The sequence below is a fragment of the Anopheles moucheti genome, chromosome 3, assembly GCF_943734755.1.
Source record: "Anopheles moucheti chromosome 3, idAnoMoucSN_F20_07, whole genome shotgun sequence".
In the NCBI taxonomy this organism is placed as follows: domain Eukaryota; kingdom Metazoa; phylum Arthropoda; class Insecta; order Diptera; family Culicidae; genus Anopheles; species Anopheles moucheti.
The window spans coordinates 78,792,111-78,810,231 of NC_069141.1; the positions used below are offsets into that span (position 1 = coordinate 78,792,111).

An 18,121-nucleotide genomic window follows, 5' to 3' on the forward strand; every position below is an offset into this window, starting at 1 on the left:
GCAAAGTAGCTACACAAGTTGCGACACAAGTCCTTATTCCAAAGCAATCCATTCCGATTCTTATTCTCCTTCGCAACGAGAAGACACAAACGGATTTACACATGTCGTCACGTACATGCAACTGCGTTTCGGGGCAAAATGGGCAAAGGGATGAATTGAACATAAGCAAAAGGATAACATAAAACATCGGTTGTGTGTGTGTGTGTATTTATGGGTTTACGAATGAAAACGCAAGCAAAAACTGTCGAGAAGATCGCGCCATGATCGCGCGCGGGTTGAGGTTTGGTGTTTGCTGGGGGAAGAAAAACATACAAATCCCCCTCGGAACATCATTTGTGGCCGATGGTAATGAAAGCAAATCGTGTGTGCATTTTAGAAGATGAAACACCGAACAAAACGGTACAAGCGACCCCCGGTCGGTGTGGTTTAAAACCCGGCGTAACGCGCGAACCCAGGGAAATAAAATAAAAACCACCCGAAACATGAAGCCGCGCACACCAAGCTTGCGCAAGCGAGGATGATGCGTGTGTCGCGGACACCAACAACAGCTGGGGCCGCTAAGGAGAAGACACGAGCGTTCTGTGACACGAGTCCGGCACAAGCGGAAAGATGAATTTATGCTTTAGCGATGTGTTGTTATTCCTTCGTTTTGTCGCTTTTTTTTTTTGTTGGTATTTTCGTCGTGTGTTTTTAAGAGTTTATTTATGCTACGACAAATAATTCATCCCAAATGTGCGTCCATGTGACTGATGGGACGGCGGGGGATCAGTGCTTTATCATTACAAGACGCTTTAAAATTGGGTGAAGCACGTGTAATTTGGAAAAGGGTAGAAGAAATCAACCTTCGAGCTGCATTTTAAACTGCTGATAAAGCCTTAAGGGGGTAGTACACTGTGGTGGCCCAATTCGAAGGAATGCTTTTTTTGGGATTTTGTATAATGATAAGTATGAATTGGACATTATCTTCGAATTAACTACGAAAGTTAAAAGTAAATGTTCAAAATAGTGTTCAAGAACACTAGCGGAAATTGAATAAGGTTTATTAAGGTCCGTCAACTTTGTACACATGAAGTTATTTTGAAGTTTTGGTCCTTTAGACATTAATTCACTTTCCGGTCTGACACTTGAGAATGGAGTGTTTCATGAGCTCCAAAATTAATTAAAGGTAAAGTAGACCCTCTAATAATTTTTTTTAAAAGAAAAACAAATGTTTAAATCTTCGATGGTATACTACCCCCTTAAATCGTTTTGAATTGGCTTCCGATGGTCAATAACGAACACGAAACGGCATTTTATTGCCGATCGTCGTCTCGTGCGACGACACCACACCACAATCCCTCTGGATGGTTGTGATAAGAAATAAAATGCACACCACCACCACCCTACCGTGTTCTGCTGACTCAATATCTCCTCTGTTGTGTTGTGACGCTTTCGTACATCCATCGGACGGTAGGTTTCCACATTTGTGTGTCGATTTTGTTTACCGCACGCTCTTCATCGGAACCGCACTCAAAGCGGTGGTGGTAGAAGCGAAATAAAAAAACGAGGTAGAAAGCGGAAAATTTCCCACCGGAAATGAGATCATGCGCTCGCGCACGCGCCATCATTAAGCTACGCGCGCGCGAGAGCCATGTGGAGGTGAGGTGTGTTAGTGCGAAGCCTTTCAGAAACGGAACTTTGGCCAAAAAAGTACTCAACACTGCTTCTTCAAGCGCCGATTCTGCCTCGATTTGTGAGCATCATTTCTTACCCAACCACCGACCAAATGTGTTCTTCTGCTTGCCCCCGGCGGGATGTTGCACTGCTTCGGGATGGGAGAAGTTCGTGCCTGCTAATTATTATGAAACTATTCGAAACAACGGGTTCCAGCTCGAGGCTGCTCCCTTTGACCCCTGGCTGTGGGCCGAGAGGTAGAATTGCAAACGGAAAAGTGAGGTCGTTTTTTCCCAAGAGTTCAAACAACCCACCCGGGGCTGTGGAAAAATGACGGAAAACTTGGTGACTCGCATGGTGAGCAGAAAAAAAAGGTATTTCGTGGCTGCAGGGAAAATGCGATAAGATAGTTTTTAATGTCGACGCTTTTTTGTGTTGTTTTGTTTTGTTTTCCTTCAGTCTTTGAGCAAACTTTCCCACCACCACGTCCCACCGATGGACGGGAAAGTTATGCCCGTAGGTCGGGTCGGTACGTTCCAAACCCAAATGGATGGACATTTTCGGTTCCCAGACCGACCGGCTTTTCTCAGCGAATCGATTAATAAGGTGTGGAGGGAGGTGGAAGATGAAAAGCTGAAAAAAAAACCACACAATATATAACACGGGGGATGGCATGGGATTTTGAGGGAAAAATAACTCACACAAACACCAAATCGCGGCACTGTACTTTTGTTTTTCTTCATTAAAATAGTTTTGTATTCTCCGGCTGCTGCTAGTTACCCTTTTAATCCGGTGTCAAATCTGTGGACGCGCTGTAACGAATGCGAATATTTTTAACATTCTTTTTTTTTTGTTAATTATTTGGATTTTGGATCGCCGCTGTGCAACAACACGCCGATCACACCAACTTCTTGATGGGCGAGCGTGTCGTTATCCATGAAATACAATTGGTTTGATTTATTAAACGAAGCAAAAAAAATAATTCCTCTTTCAGCGAGTGAGAATAATTTGAAGACGAGATTGTTTAACGAGGGGATATGGGTTTTTTATTTTTGTTGTAAATGTTTGGAATTTTATTCCCCCCTCACTGTTTTTTTTTGTTCAGTTCGCACAACATAGATAACGGCTGTGCAATTAAGGAACGACAAAAAAACCCGCCCGTAGATTAATTACTGTTGAGTCAGCTGACAATGAAGATGAGCTCATATTTATCATTCAAATTGGCTTATGGGTGGAATGCCATTTTTACAAACAAAGTATGATGTTGCAAAGGTTTGGAGAATGTGACAAACAAACATTGGTTCGAAATACTTCCATTTGAATGATCAATTAGCTGGGCTTTTGCTTGTTTGCAAAATATACATCGTAATGCTTTTCTTTAATTTCCCTCAAAACGGCAAGTGGTCGGCAACTTTTTTTAAAACAGAGATGCGAAATATCTTAAATTAAACACTGCGTTAGTTGTGAGGGGCCAATTTGGAAATATTGGTACTTTTACAATTAAGGGATGTGTTGAGGTTTATAGTAGTCCATTAAAGATATGTTCAATTATTTATTTATTTTGTAGAAAGATGAAACAAGTTCCTAAATGTTCGGTTTTTGAACCCAGCAAAAAATAACCAAGCAAAGTGTTCTAAGTAATGTGAGAAATATTAAAATATTTAAACAAGGAAACATCGGCAACACATTAAAATTACATGAGAATTTAGACATCTTCAAACAACAACCTGATCTCGATATGCAAACGGGGGGTCAAACTGTATCACAAATATTTCTATCTTCTATTACGAACAATTCAGTATAATATAAGATTTACGAACTTTTAATGTGCTCTTAATTAAATTCTACAATTTAGCACTAATTTAAGGTAACCAACACTATAAATACACCACACTAGAAGAACTCCATGTCCTCCAGGCGTAGCATTAGAGCAACATATCTCATATAGGTCCATGACCTAAGACGAAGTGGTTGCCGACCACTGCCATCAAAACCATTCTAATGTAAAAAATCAACCAGCGCTCATCACATCCCTCCCCCGGCATGTTGATTTCTCCAAGACCTTCAGAAAAAGATACTTCTTCTGACTCATGCCACCCCCGGCTAATTGGTGTTTTCAGCATGCTCAAACCGAAAGACGAAGACAACGCCACTTCAATTGATCGAATTATTATCGTTTCCTTTTTCTTTTTGGGGTTGAATTGGGGTGAGAACTCCACCCGGCAGCAAACGATGGCAAAGAAGCGTTGGCACATTGTTCTAAACACTAGCTCAAGGTTCCATTTCGGAGCATTCTTCCTCTATTTAAGGTGGCAATTTGTAGAAGGAAGGTGGAGGGGGCGGGGTAGACACGATCACGAAGCTGACTGTTGCTTCGTGCTGTGGGAGATGAGATTTCGCTACTTGAGTGAGATTTATATTTTTTTATGTGCCCTTTTGCCTTACCCAAAACAAACATCGAAGAGGTCCCCCGCGGTCTAGGCAAGCGAGAGGCGTCCGATCGCCGTGATGTGGAACTAATTTTAACCATGACATACGCATATGCGACATGAACCAAACAAAACACACTCTGGGCGGCGTTGTGTGCGGTGTGGTCTGGTGGTCTGTTTTAGTTCCGTTTTTATTGTGTTTGTGCGCGAATTCTCACGCGCGGAAAGGAAGCGGAACCGTGACCGCCCCGGCAACGAGCAAAAATTAGCGACATGTCGTTGAATGTTATTTCGAAATTAATATACTGTTTACTGTGCGATCTGTTCCGTTGCTGTACATCATATGTTATTCAATCGTTTGTTGTAACTGTTTTTGTTTTTTTCATTTCTTTGGTGATCGTGTTTGCTACAACAATGTTTCCTTTTTAATATTACATTTTAATGTATTCTTTATTTGTTTTATTTTAATTGATTTATCTATTATGTCTTTATTAGTTTTACTTTTTTCCAATCACCAATCATCAGTTATTACAACAATGTTTCCTTTTTATTACAACATTCTAACGTATTCTTTATTTATTTTTATTTTAATTGATTTATCTATTATGTCTTTATTAGTTTTACTTTTTTCCAATCACTAATCATCAGATAATCATTCCTTTGACCGATCGTTCATCGGAACCTACAACCTATGCCACACAAAATTATGTCACTGTAGCCATAAAATTATCACAATTCGAAACTTTTCATTGATTGCACTCATTGGTTACACTTAACGCGTGTGCGTAATGGTATTGTTTTTATTCTTTCGCAATGTGTGTTTTTTTTCACTTATATTGCTCCACTTTGCGGATTACGTCGTGACGTGAGCGGGCGCATGGGGGTTTCGTGCAAAATTTACGATCCCGACGCTGCTGCTGGAGGGTTATGGCCCGGGGAAAACAAATCCTGCCCAATATCGAAGAACAGCAAGCAAGTGAATAAATAAATAAGCCTACAATTTCATAACAATTGAGTGTGTACCTTTAGATTGGCGGGGTGGTGGATGCTTGATGGCTCAGTATTGCTTTCCTGTTGCCTTACGCGTTGAGCGGGGATGGCATTGCTTTATTGGCTTGTTCATAGCTCTTAACCTATATTTTCTTGATCGATTTTTTTAGTTTCATTTTTATTATTTTGAAGTAAATTTTGATTATTTTAGTTACGAAATCGATATTTTTCATCTTTCATTTCAAAGATTTTCTATGAAATGTGTAGATATTGAAGTCAAATTTCCATTCGTATCGATTAAAAAGATACGACCCATACAATTATAGGCCTTTTATTTACACTGCAATCGCTAATTTCATTCACATATTGAACAATGCGTGTTCTACCTTCAGTGCTTCAGGTGCTTATCGCAGAACACCGACCGACCTGACATTAAAACACACCTCTCTGCTGATCGGTCAGTGTTTCCTACGGTTCTTACCCCGTCTTGATCGATTCAGGGGTGATTCAACGTGTTTTCTCGGAGACATGCGGCGGCGGATGCGCACGGTTTGTGCGAATAAAGGAGCCGCGGCACCGATCGGGTTTGTTGCGCCATTTATCATCCCAAGGTCGACCGTGCGAGTGTGAGTTCGTTCGGTTCGGACAGATTTTGTGTTGTTCTTTCCATTTGTTCGATTGCGAATGATAGAGGTCGCGCCGCTTGGCGGAATTTTCTTCTACCTTCCTTCCCCGCATCATCCCCCCGACACGGTCACGTCGCGGCCTGTTTGTATTTCTCCATTTTTGGGACGCATCGCGCGAAAGGGTGATTGCCTTGTGCATTTTTTCGCGCGCGTCCTTGCCTTTGAAGCGCGCACACCGTTTTATGCACAATAGAGTTCACGCACTGTTACGTATTTGTGTGTGTCGGAAGGGGCAGTTTGATTTTATGTAATTTATTTTCCAGTTAGAATCAATTGCTTCGTGCTGCTGGAAAATGGATAAACGATGTAATGGGTTACAATGAATTTTGCTACGTGCAACACATTTGATTTTATTTTTTTGCTTCTATCAATAGTATCACTGGAAATGAATGAATCACGTACACAGTGTTTTGAAATTCCTACCTTTTGTGGACCTAGTGGATTGTTGTATGTGGCGGTTCATTTGTTGAATAATGAAGGAACGTTTTATAAATGGAAGAAACTCCCTTTTTCGGAGTTACGAATTGTGCAAAAAGGGCACAGTAATTATTTAATCGGTTTCTACATTTTATCGTCACCTTAAGGGGTATATTTTAGTCGATACGGCCAGGCCGTTCTAACGAAGAAAGAATAGGGTATATTTTGTGATCTACGAAGAAAGAAAGCTAGAAATAAATATCAGTGCATTATGTAGAGAATTCTGATAATTATTAAAAATAATTTAAATGAATACCTTTAATACATGTTTTTTTCCGGAACGAGTGGATCCACAAATTCCGTTGATTATTATTATTTAAAAATTGTAACAAAAAATTATATTAATTTAATTTATTTTTAGTGTGTTTTGAATCATGAAAGATTGAATATTCGTCTTGTACGATTAAACTATAATACACTCGCTGCACACGTGTAATTATTCTCTATTTTTAACGTGAAGTAGGTGCTAAAATAAGATAATTATCGTTAATTAACTTCTCATAGTTATCCCATTCATAAAAAAATCTGTTCATGGTATTAATACCTCTACATGATCATTCGCCCCAGGTTTTTTTTTTACAATCAGCCTAAGGTTGGACTCTGTCATCATGGACGGCGACATTTTCACAAAACAAGCATCTGTTTGAGATTTTTTCCTCTAGAACTCATGCAGCGAGCTAAACCACAATAAGCCCATTTGTTTTCTTGGCTTCAATCGCGTCGCGTTTGCTAAGCTAGCCGAAGGGGAAGGGATGGTGGTTCTTTGATCCAGCACATATCATATCATGAGCTGTTTGAATTAAACAAAATCACAAGCAACAAAAAATGCATTCAGCTTTTGTCCTACCCCGCAGAGTTGATACACGATGGGTGGTGGTTGAGTACACACGGTCACAGAGTCACGACGAGATAAGACGATGCCAGCAGCAGCGGCGGCTAACTGCGTGTAGTGTGAAGTAGTGAGCTGATAAGAGGCGAAAGATGAAAAAAAGTCTTCCCCTTTTTCCCTTTTATATACCCCCCGCTCTCCCCGTGTGGGAAGAAACGTGAGGATGCTTTAAACTTGAAGCTGGCACGTTGTTTGGTTTCTGTTGTATGATACATCCGCGTGATCCGAAGCAGGAATTCGTATATTCCCGGAAGGGTAATAAAATTCAAACAATTATTACATTGGATATCATTTTATGTGTAAATTCAAAACAAACAAATCCTCTCATAATACTCAAGCTGACTGATGTGGTTGCCACCGGGAACATACAAAAAAAAAACAATTACGGATTCTTTTTTGTAATGATTTTTCTATGAGTTTGTATCGCTTACGGTTGCGATAAGTGTGCAATTCACCAACGGTGTGCTAAATGATAATCCAAACAAATTGTCACCATTGTACGTTGACTCACTGGCTGCTGCTCGAAGTTTAATAAACTGTGACTGGCTGGCGGATTGGAATGCAATAGCAAAACAAAAACAGAAAACTAAACCAAACTGACAAAGGATTAAAAGCAACAAAACAAACGCAACTTTGAAACGCGTTTGGTTCGACGAGACAAATCGCTTGCAGCGCGACAACAGCGCGTGATGCTGATTCATTGGTGACCCTCTCTTCTTTAGAGTTGATCTATTAGACGTCTTCCCATTTCTTGTACCGTGAATGAAGATGTAGAACTAGAAGGAAACATCTCGCTCCGTTGAATCATCTGGCGGCTGGTGTTTCAAAGGGGCCGAGAGTGGCGTTTCGTGGTGCTCAAGCGGCACTTATTGGATGAGGTGAAAATTAGATCCCTTGTTCCTCTCAGTTTGTGTTGCTAGGGGGAAACGATATGGGTCGGCTAAGTGATAGTTTACGATGTCAATTTCAGCTTTTATCGTGATGTAGCCCACTTACATCGTGCAAGGGAGTTCAAAATGTAAAGAGTTGCCCGTTCGCCCTTTTCGCCCGGATGGTGAGTTTTCTCCCATGGCCGTCCCACGTTAGCAGCACGTCTTCTTTTGGGTTAATTATTGATTTATTGGACAGTGATAAGATTATAATTGTTTCGGCACAATACACCCGGCCCGGCCTGGGTGGGGGTTTTGTATCTCTTTCCACCGCACACCGCACCGATATGGCGATACGGGATGGTGGGATTATGAATATTTTAATCGGTGTGCCCACTTCGATACGCATTTCTTATGCGTCGCGGGCCATCGATTTAGTAAATTGACAGGGTGATTATGCGGGAGTGCGCCCATCGTAGCCCAGGGAAGCTACCGAAGGGAATGGTTTCATCTCCTTTGGGGATTTCAACGCAGCGGTTGTGTTGTGTAATTTTGGCCAGAAATTAACTTGTTCCTGAAAATAGACAAATTAATTGATGCTTTAGGTGGAATTAAACAGAGAAGTCAGTTTAGGTTGTTTTTAAAATTAGTAAAAAGCATAACTTTCGATAGCTTTCTCTTCTTTTCTTAAGCAAATCAATCGCTTATTGTTGAAAGCCCCCGATTCGTGATGGGTTTTCCACCGGCCACGGTCCTCGAGGCTTTGTTGTAATGCAAATAGCTTGATGATAGTCATTGACCTCAATGCCCCAAGCACCCATTAACAATTTGATCTGTCCTCCCCAAAATACACCCCCCCTTCAGGAACGGGGGCCAACCTCGGTAGTCCATAACACCCATCCCTTATTATAGCCCCCACATCGCATACTCGTGTGGGATGGCCCATGTTCATTCGATTCGGTTTTGGCCACAATCTCCAAAAGCGTCTTCCGATCGCGTAAATCTATCTCAACTCCTCCCGTACGTACGCGTAATGTTTTTTGTTCGGCAACGTAAGAGGTCAACTGTTTTGTTTGTTTCCCCCCACCCACCTTGCCACGATTGCATCATGGCATTTCACCTTGAAACCTTCACGTGCGGCGGCGGGGTGTCTGTTGTGCTGCACCTACCAACACACTGGACAAGATGGAACAATTCGGGTGACCAATCCCTCGCGCTTGATCTGGCGCGTGGAATGCCATGAAAAACAATACCGAATTATATGCACCCGCCATCGGAGTGGGAGTGTGTTGTAGGTGGGTCACGTAATCGAGGGTGAATTATTTGTTCCTGGTTATTTTTTGTTTCTGTAAGCGTGAGTGACCTCCGCCCTCGGATGTGAATTCGCACTTGCTTTTTTATTGTGATTGAATTGAAGCGTTGTACACGGGGTAAGGTGGATATATTATTGTGGACATGGACATGGAGATTGGTCCCGTTTAGGAAAAGCTCTCCTTGACCAATGCATTGCGAGTGTGTGTTTGTGTGCTTGATGGCCATTACACCTTGTTTTGGGCAGAGCAATCGACATTGTTCGTTTGATTTTATTCTTCCGCAGGTCAATCGCAATTTAATTGGTGTATTAAACAGCCTGTATTAAACCTTCACCCTCTGGGGTTTTGTTTTCTGGGCACTGCTTTTGGGCATGTCCGGCAAAACCCAAGGCTAGCGACAGCATATAAAAGGAAATTAAATTACTTTATTGACCTGCGGGGGGTTGTAAAATTGTTAAAGCTGTGTATCTGTTCGTCACTTCCTGGTCGTAAAATCCATTTTTAAATTTGATTTATAATGTTTGACAATTTTGCACAGCTTGCTATTAATTTTGATAGATTTCTGTGTGGATTTTAATTTTTTTTTGTATGTTAGATCATGGGTTTTTTTATTTATTTTTTTACATCAAAGTACTATAAAGCTATAAATAATTTATAGCTTCTTTTATCCTCTAAATTATGTGCTTAGCTTAGCATGTTTGTTAAAAAAAGGGTACAGATCGTCCCGGAATAAAAAAACGCCAAATTTTAAGAAACAATTCGAAAATTATAAGTAAGTAAATTATAAGAAAATTTTAAGTCGATCTCCATGTATGGTTTAAAGTTAACAAAGAGTCAACATATACCAAACCAAGCAAAGGGGCAAAATATTGGGAAAATAAGTAATAAGAACGTAATAGGAGTAATAGGAACAGAAGATAATTTAAACGTTGAATATATAATCAATTTGTCACAATCTAATTTAGATAAACGATCGGAACTTAACTTTTTTTTGAGTCTTTTAATATAATTTTGTAAAAGGAAAATTGCAAAACAGTAAAAAATATAAATCTTGTTGTGTCCTAATGTCTTGTATTCCGCCACAACCAGCTTTAGATAATCCTTCCTTATCAACTGCTTCGTTGGTCTAATCTAATGACTGTTTTGCCAAATCATCTGTTGCAGTTGTTACCATTACTCATTGCTTCTGGGGGAGGTGAATATCAGCCAACAGACCGAAAGCTTTTATAGAAAAAAAAAACGGAATACAAAAAAAAGGTTCAGGCTTCATCTTTATAAATCCGGTTCGGTTGTGCATAGACGGCGTGAAATGCGTACCAATATTACCAGCCACACAATTCGTTACCATGCGCGCTAGTACGGTGCGTAATGATTCATGGATGATGCTGTGTGTCCGCACGTTATGCGTGCTAGTTGTTTCGGACGCAGCTTCGCTTTAGAAACTAGGTCTTATCAATTTTCGCTCGCCTAGCTCCTCCGCCCCACCACCATCTCTCGGTTGTGCCTCGGGGAGATGGGTGTCCATCTTTCGACGAATCCCCTTTGCTCACCCAAGCCGTAGTCTGGTGGTAACCGCAGCGTTGATTGAAACCTTCTGCCTTCATGCCACGTGCCCGCCGCCTTGCCATAGCGACCTCCCCAAACTATTGCGTCTCGATAGATAGATATCTACATGTGAAGGCAACAGCGAGGCGTTCCCCACGTTCGGGTTGATGTGTTGGGTTTGGAAAATTTGATTTTTCATACAGCAGCATCACTCACCCACCCCTGTGCCTAGCGATCGGCATAATTTCCCTCCCAGCAGCATCACCACCACCGGGCGCTCCTCTGCCAGGGAGAATTCAGAGATCTCCGAGCCCGATCTAGGTTACCAAAACATAATTCGCTTCTAGAACACGCAGAAACCATCCAGCAGGAGGAGGAGGTGGTAGTTGCGGTGTGAAGCTGCGAATTGATATTAGTTTTCCCCAAACACACACACATGCAACAGCATGCAGTTAAGCGCGTTTTACATCGATAAAACCGCAACGTTCGATTTCCTTTGCGCCGGAATAGGAAGCAGCGTGTAGCGTCAGCGGTGTATTTTTCTTCCAAACCGCAAGCATATATGCATGCAGGTGTGTGCAGCAGCATGTGTGGTGATGGTTGTGTAGCGAAATCGATAGAAGAACTGTGGCCGCAGGAAAATCTTATGAAAATATGGACACCTCGTGCCGCCTGCTGCGCGCTTCGTTCCAATCTCTTTTGCCAGTTTTCCCCGTGCAGAATCGGGGGTGCGAAAAGATGTAAATGGGCAGTTCCACCTTCCGGGCACGTTCCTCGCCTGGTACCGTTCTTCGCCAAAGCACTTAAAATCTAATCCCTGAACTCTTTCTTCTACCCCCTTGGGGGGGGAATTTCTGAAGGAAATTGCGGTGTAAATTGCATTCTCTTTTGTTGCAACCAGATGAGGTGAGGATTGAGCTCAGCTTCTGTGTGAGCAAACTAACCAAGCCCGGGAAACTTTGTCGTTGTGATAAAATCGCTAAAATGGTTAAATGTTGCTTTACTGACAGCTTTGTTCCTTTCTCCTTTTCGTTACAGGATCCTGCTGGAATCTTTGAGCTGATCGAAGTCGTCGGAAATGGAACGTACGGACAGGTGTACAAGGTAAGGTTTTTTTGTTTGTTCTTCACTGCTGTAATTTGGTGTAATGAGCCACGCACAACAACTCTCCCGGTACAAGCGCGTTGAAAACCGCCACAGAAAAAAACGGCCCCGCGCGTTACGATTATTTACAAACATCTCTCTCCGCACAAAGCGCACAGTTGGGGCGCACTCGTGCAAGAAAATGCCCCCGAGAGGCGTCTGCCCATTAAGATGTGTTACGGCGCAGGCCAGTTTGTTTAGATTGGTGCGCGTAAGTAGGCTTATTGGCGGCCCTGCTTTCGGTCTCCAACGACACACAGTCAGTGCTGTAGCCGACCGTTGCCATCATCGTCATCCGTCCGTGGGTCTCTTACAGTTCTTAACGGAGTTCTGCGCGCACGTGAAAATACATTCGGTGTTCGTTCGGTGCTAAATATAAATTCCGACCACGGAGCGAGTGTGTTGCGTTGCCTTTTCAGCGCAAGGGCTGATTCTTTCCAGTGCCCTTTCCGTAATGGATGCGCTTGCGATCCTGCCTCCAACATGATCATATTTCAGCGCCGTATGGATGGAACTGTTTGAAAACCGTAGAAAGCAGATGAGCGGGAATTGTTATGTACATGAATGTTTTCAAAACCCCCACAGTGGGGCACAATACGAAAACCGAAAATGATCGATAGATGAACCTGATGAACTCGATTCTGCTGCTGCTGCTTCACATTTACATTGCACTATTGCATCTGTATGCCGTTGAATGACATGCCTTCCCTGTGTTCGCTGCTGCTGCACTCTTGGGCGGATGTGCGTGCAGCCGTGCATTTCTAGTGCCTCATGACTCATCCCGGGATTGTTTATGCGTTTCTTCGGCTTGTTTTTTGCTTTGACCGATTGTTCGATGAGTCAGTATTAGTCTGGGGAAGTATTGCAATGGACGGAAAACAGTTAGGTTATTGACATGATATCTAGAGTTTTGATGCAAATTGTTACTGCAAACATTGTAGCGAAGAATCAATTTGTGAATCATATTTAAACTTTCTATCTTCTACACTGGGATAACGATCTAATGTATCTTGGGTGCCTTACTTGCCAGAATCAAACTCAGAAGAACTGTTTTTTTTATCGAAACGAAAACTAAATTATTATTATGAATGATTTTTCGAGCAGAGAAAATCTTGGTCAGTCGTTGAGAGCTTTTTTTTTAAAGTAATTTCAACAAAATAATATTTTATAATTTAGATGTATAACAGAAGTTCATCATCATCTTTATTTACTTTAAATGCATACTTAAAGGAATTTATTACAGAAAGTGTTTTCATGAATTTCTAGAATTCCATGATTTCTAGTTCAGGAAATACACAAATTAGTTCGACAATATAACAGGAACGGAATAATGAACTTTTAGAATTACCCAAAACGAGTACACCAAGTCAAGTCAAGGCTACACCGGTGTTTGATCACAGATATATTCTGACACTAATTTTCTTTGAAAAATTCAACTATCCTTCTTTTTTTTATTCATTTATACAAAAATAAGCTTGAGTGATTTTTTATCAGACGTTTGAAAATAATAATTAGACGTCAGACGTTTGAAACGTGGATACATTTTCTTAGTTAGGGAAGAGACCGATCCAGATAACATTTGATCAATGATCTTCGTTGTATTTAACCGATCATCGAGGCAAACATTTTCAGACATTTTCAGTATTGACATTGTAAAACTTCGTTATATATACAACTTAGAAATTAGCTAAATGAAATACCGAATTCACCTCGTAAAATTGCGGGTCTGATGTTTCCACAACAGCAGTACATTAACCGCGTTAACTCCATTCCGATCCATCTTAGATGCATGCTATGATAAGAGTTTGGTGCATTACAAACCTCGATAAGATATCATATTTCCTCGTTGTTATCTAGCTAATGGGGGTAGCTTGCATCATCACCAGGTCTTGTTGTATCGTGTTTGTAATAGATGTCTGTTCAATACTAACTACACGATGCAAGCGATAGCGTTTTGTGAACGTAAATACTCACCACAATGGACATTTAAACCACCAGCAAACCCCTTAAAGTATTGAACTGTTTTCAATAAAAACGAAACGTTCAATTTCAACCCCTTCTGTGCATTTCGAGTGAATTTTTTTTCGTCTGTTGTAATCATGATATATGCTCCACCACAGCAATAGCAACTTGCAAAGGGGTTTTGTGTTGTTCATACAGCATCGCACTGGAGGCAGTTGGGCAAAAAAAAACAACAACAAACTGTCGTCGTCCTCTTGGTTCATCGTCACAGCAGCAGCACTGTCTGCAAGCATGATGTTGTGGTCAGATCTTTGAAGGGCGAGACTGAGCGAAAAGAAGAGAACCGAACGATAAAGCTCCCCTCCACAGGAACGAACATCGCGCGTGTCGCTATCTGTATACGTGGGGGCTCATTCAATGCTTATGCGCGATTGAAGCGGTGTGTGTGTGTGTGTGATTGCGTTCTTTGCTGCGGGGTCTCCCGTACAAGAACCTCGGGACAATGAACTTGGTCGCCGAGTGTGTCGTCTCGCCCGGTTTCGACGCTCCAGCATGGAGTTGTCCGTTCGATGCCGGATGATGATGATGATGACGCTGATGGCTATGTGGCAGAGCGCACCGAGAGTGTGCGGAGATGCCAACGCCAACGGCCGGTCGCTAGCTACTGTTGCGTGTTGGTGGCGTTCCTGTGTTCCCCAATCGCTAGTCGATATTTTCGTTGTGGAGCGAACCTGCCCCGGTCCCGGTTTCGAATAGCGTTCCCCCACAAGCGCTTTACTACCTCGTACTGGAAAAACGAGTTCCCAGCGCTTTGTAGATGTACGTCTGTCTAGTTGTTGGCCCGTGTCGTCATCAATATAGTGCCTGCTTGGAATGGGAGGCGGAAAGCGGTTCTTAACTTGGTGGTTTGAATTCTCCCGGGTTCGGCAGTTCGGCACTGTGCGGTAGCGGGGTCGACCGCCTTGAGCATCTCTATTTTTGTGCACGTATTTTTTACGATAATTACCGTATCGATAATTTACGTTTTTATGATCCCAGAGTACAGCCAACAGAGTTCGCCTTGATGCAGTAAAAACGAGGATGGAAATAGTGGCGCATCCTTGACTCTGTATGTTTGTTTTTCCGCCACCAGGAAATGGTGGTTTAGAACGTGGGTTTTTGTTGGAGATTGCGTTAAAAACTAATTATCTGTAGAAGGGGGTTTGAATGTTTGAAGATCTCTTACAGCCATTAGGTAAGGTTTTAGTCCAAGATTTGTTCACTTATAGCTTCACTGTATTCTGTTTATTGCGATGCCTTGAAGATGCCACGTCATAAAATGGCTGTTTTTAGAAGTAGAATTCTATAAAATGCAATGGTTTTCATCGCAAACAGCAATTAAATGTACACCCGTTCTTCGGTGCGTTCCTAATACGCTTCATGTGCACAATGTCCAGGTACGGTTAGGCACCATTAAAATACCTTTCTAACGAGCTCCCAGACACCTACCCCGATGCTCAATCTACGGCACTCCGCGTGGCCGAATACATTATGGCAGTAAAGTGATGGAACTCCGTGCCGGCTGTGGTGAACCCCGCTGAAAGGTCAGCCGGTACGATATTCTCCGAAACCGAAGGGAATGCTTCTTGCGGTCAATTTTCCACCTGGTCGGCAACCGGAGCAGCGACGCCAAACAACAAACCAGTTATTGCTTCGGCCCAGGTCCCTCATTTCGGGTTCGCATTTATTAACGTGTGGATTAACGTTGTTGGAAGGCATTAGTGCAACACGGTGGCGGGTGTGTGATATTTGCCCTCATCATCGCAAAGCCGCCCAACCTTGTCCCGTTGCGTCCGGATCGGATCGATCCCCGGTCCAGAACCGGAGCGCTGCGCCAGCGGGAAAGATATGCATCGAAGCATTCTAAGCAAGAAACTGGAAAACGTCAGGCGCCGCTACCGTGGTCCATCCAACATTCCTCCCACTTCTGCTGAGCATTAAAAGCTGCAAGACAGGCTCCGTTATGGGGAGTGTATGTAAAGAAGATGACCTGTCATCGTCCACGGGAAGGAAGGCAGACACATTCTCTACTCCCCTGATGGAGTAGAGAACGTGTGTTGGTCTGGGACCGGTTTTGGTAGCGAAACTTTATAATAAATGCATCCGTTTGGCCAATTGGCCCCGTGAATCTCAACGATAGAGAGCAGAGTGCTTAGAATAAGACGCGTTTCGGACGTCAGTCCGAGCCCCATAATGGAGCCCCAACATTCCACCGAAACCCTTGTTTGAACTCAGCGAACGGCCATTGTATTTCTCCAAGGGTCTGAGCTAGATCACTCCCGGGGCAGTGCCGAAAGTTTGCAAGGTGTCGGACTCGTTTGGCATTTTTGGCACAAATGAAGCCGTCTGGTACACCACGACCTTCGTTTGCCATTAAAGTGGTTTGATTTCTTTCGTGGGATTTTTGGGGGTTTCGACATCTGGAGGTCACCCGAATTCACCGATTTTTGTGTTAAGTTGTGCATCGCTTCGGGGAGTAACCTTGACATGCGGTGTTGCTTTTAGTTTTCCCCGAAAATGGGCCACAGCAGTTAGAATTCAACAATGTGTCTTGCTTGTCGCTGATGCGCTTTAAAGAGGGACTTTAAATTAAGACGGGGGACCCTTTAAGAGGTATTGAAATAGGAATCATAATTTGCATGCAGCTTTGTCTGCTTTGAGCTGAGTAGCCAATAACCAAAACACATTCGGTAAAGATTAGCTTCGTGGGTTCCTCCGCGCACACAGTGACTCGAGCAACAACTGCTCATTAACATGCATTTGTGAGAGACCAATCTATTTTATCCGTCCGTTTCTGTGCGCCCTCTTTATTTGCATTTTGATTTCCTTTTTTTTCGTTATTAATTTCTGCGATCGATGCCCTCTCCGCCCGCAACGGGGTAACGTATCTCCTCCGCTGTGTTACAGGGCGATCGATGGTATGGCGCCGGTCTCTCACGGGACGATAAAAATGCAAGCATTAGCTCTAGCCATTTTTGCATGCTTAAACGTGTCTCCCGCGATGGGTATGGGTAAACAATATATAGACAGAGCCCCCTGTTTGGCCCTTGCAGCGGAATGGTGTGAGAAAGAAAAAAGCTCAAGCAAAGATCATCACCGGGAGGAAGATACTAATATGATTCATCGCGCACCCGACCCGATGCAGTTGAGTGCAGCGTGTGTTGGTGAGCTGCAATTAGCGGCACGATTTCAGCACTAAATTGCCTCTAGTGTGTACTGTGTATATAACACGCAAACTTGTTATTTCTTTGACTGTACTATAGTGAAATCATGATTCATGCGATGACAGATCGTAGATAGCAGATGTGCCTGATTAAGAACTCTCTTGATGTGAATGAAAATGTGTGTAACTTGTATTTAATATATACTTCTATTTTATATACTTGTATATGTGTATAATTTAATCATATTTGTGACACTGCTGCTGTAGATAAACACCTTATTTGATGTGAATATTCCAACCAGAATACTACGGCATTAGGTTAACTCAAGCAAGGTGTCAAAAGAGCTATAAATGTTCTCTGTTTGTCCACATGTCGCAGTCGTGCTATTTCTACTTTACTAAGTACAGCCTAAGACAGAGTTAAGGAAACAGTAAACAGACAAACGACAATTATATTTGTACATTGGAAAATATTATTATTATCATCACATTACTTGTGCCTGTATCGTTTCATTTTCGGGTTTACTTTGCTGGTCCCGTCAAGCCATGCTTTGCTCGGTGTCTGTTACGCGTCGAGAATAATGATTCAATTTATATATTCAATTACAATATTGACCCTAGAGGTTACCATCAGTCCTCTCTGGCGCTCGCTTGGCCTTCGTTTGGCTGCTCCAATGAAGAGCGTTAGGCAAAATGTGATACCAAATATTACTGAATCAATAGAGATATACCATCCGCATATGAAAAGATGGTCATGGTGGGTCGGGTCAATTGGTCGGTTGTGGTTCGGTTCGGAGAATTGTTGGGAAGTTTCATTCGCTTCTTTCACCGCGTTTCTGGCGATGGTTGTATCACTTTTACTTACTCAACACAACACAATATATTTCTAACGTTCTGAAATAATCTTAAGATGATGACTTTGAATAGCTTTCTCAAGGTGTATTAAGAGATGGGTGGTGTCGG

At 42.4% G+C, this 18,121-nt stretch overlaps 1 protein-coding gene across 6 annotated transcripts in view; it reads left to right on the plus strand.

Moving 5' to 3' along the window:
- Window positions 1–18,121, plus strand: part of LOC128305745 (serine/threonine-protein kinase mig-15) — a 45,349-nt gene that overhangs the window by 2,079 nt on the left and 25,149 nt on the right. For all 6 annotated transcript variants that reach the window (XM_053043332.1, XM_053043335.1, XM_053043333.1 and 3 more), the window contains exon 2: window positions 11,890–11,955. In XM_053043332.1, the coding sequence (XP_052899292.1) occupies window positions 11,890–11,955 (66 nt within the window). The remainder of the gene's footprint in view (window positions 1–11,889; window positions 11,956–18,121) is intronic.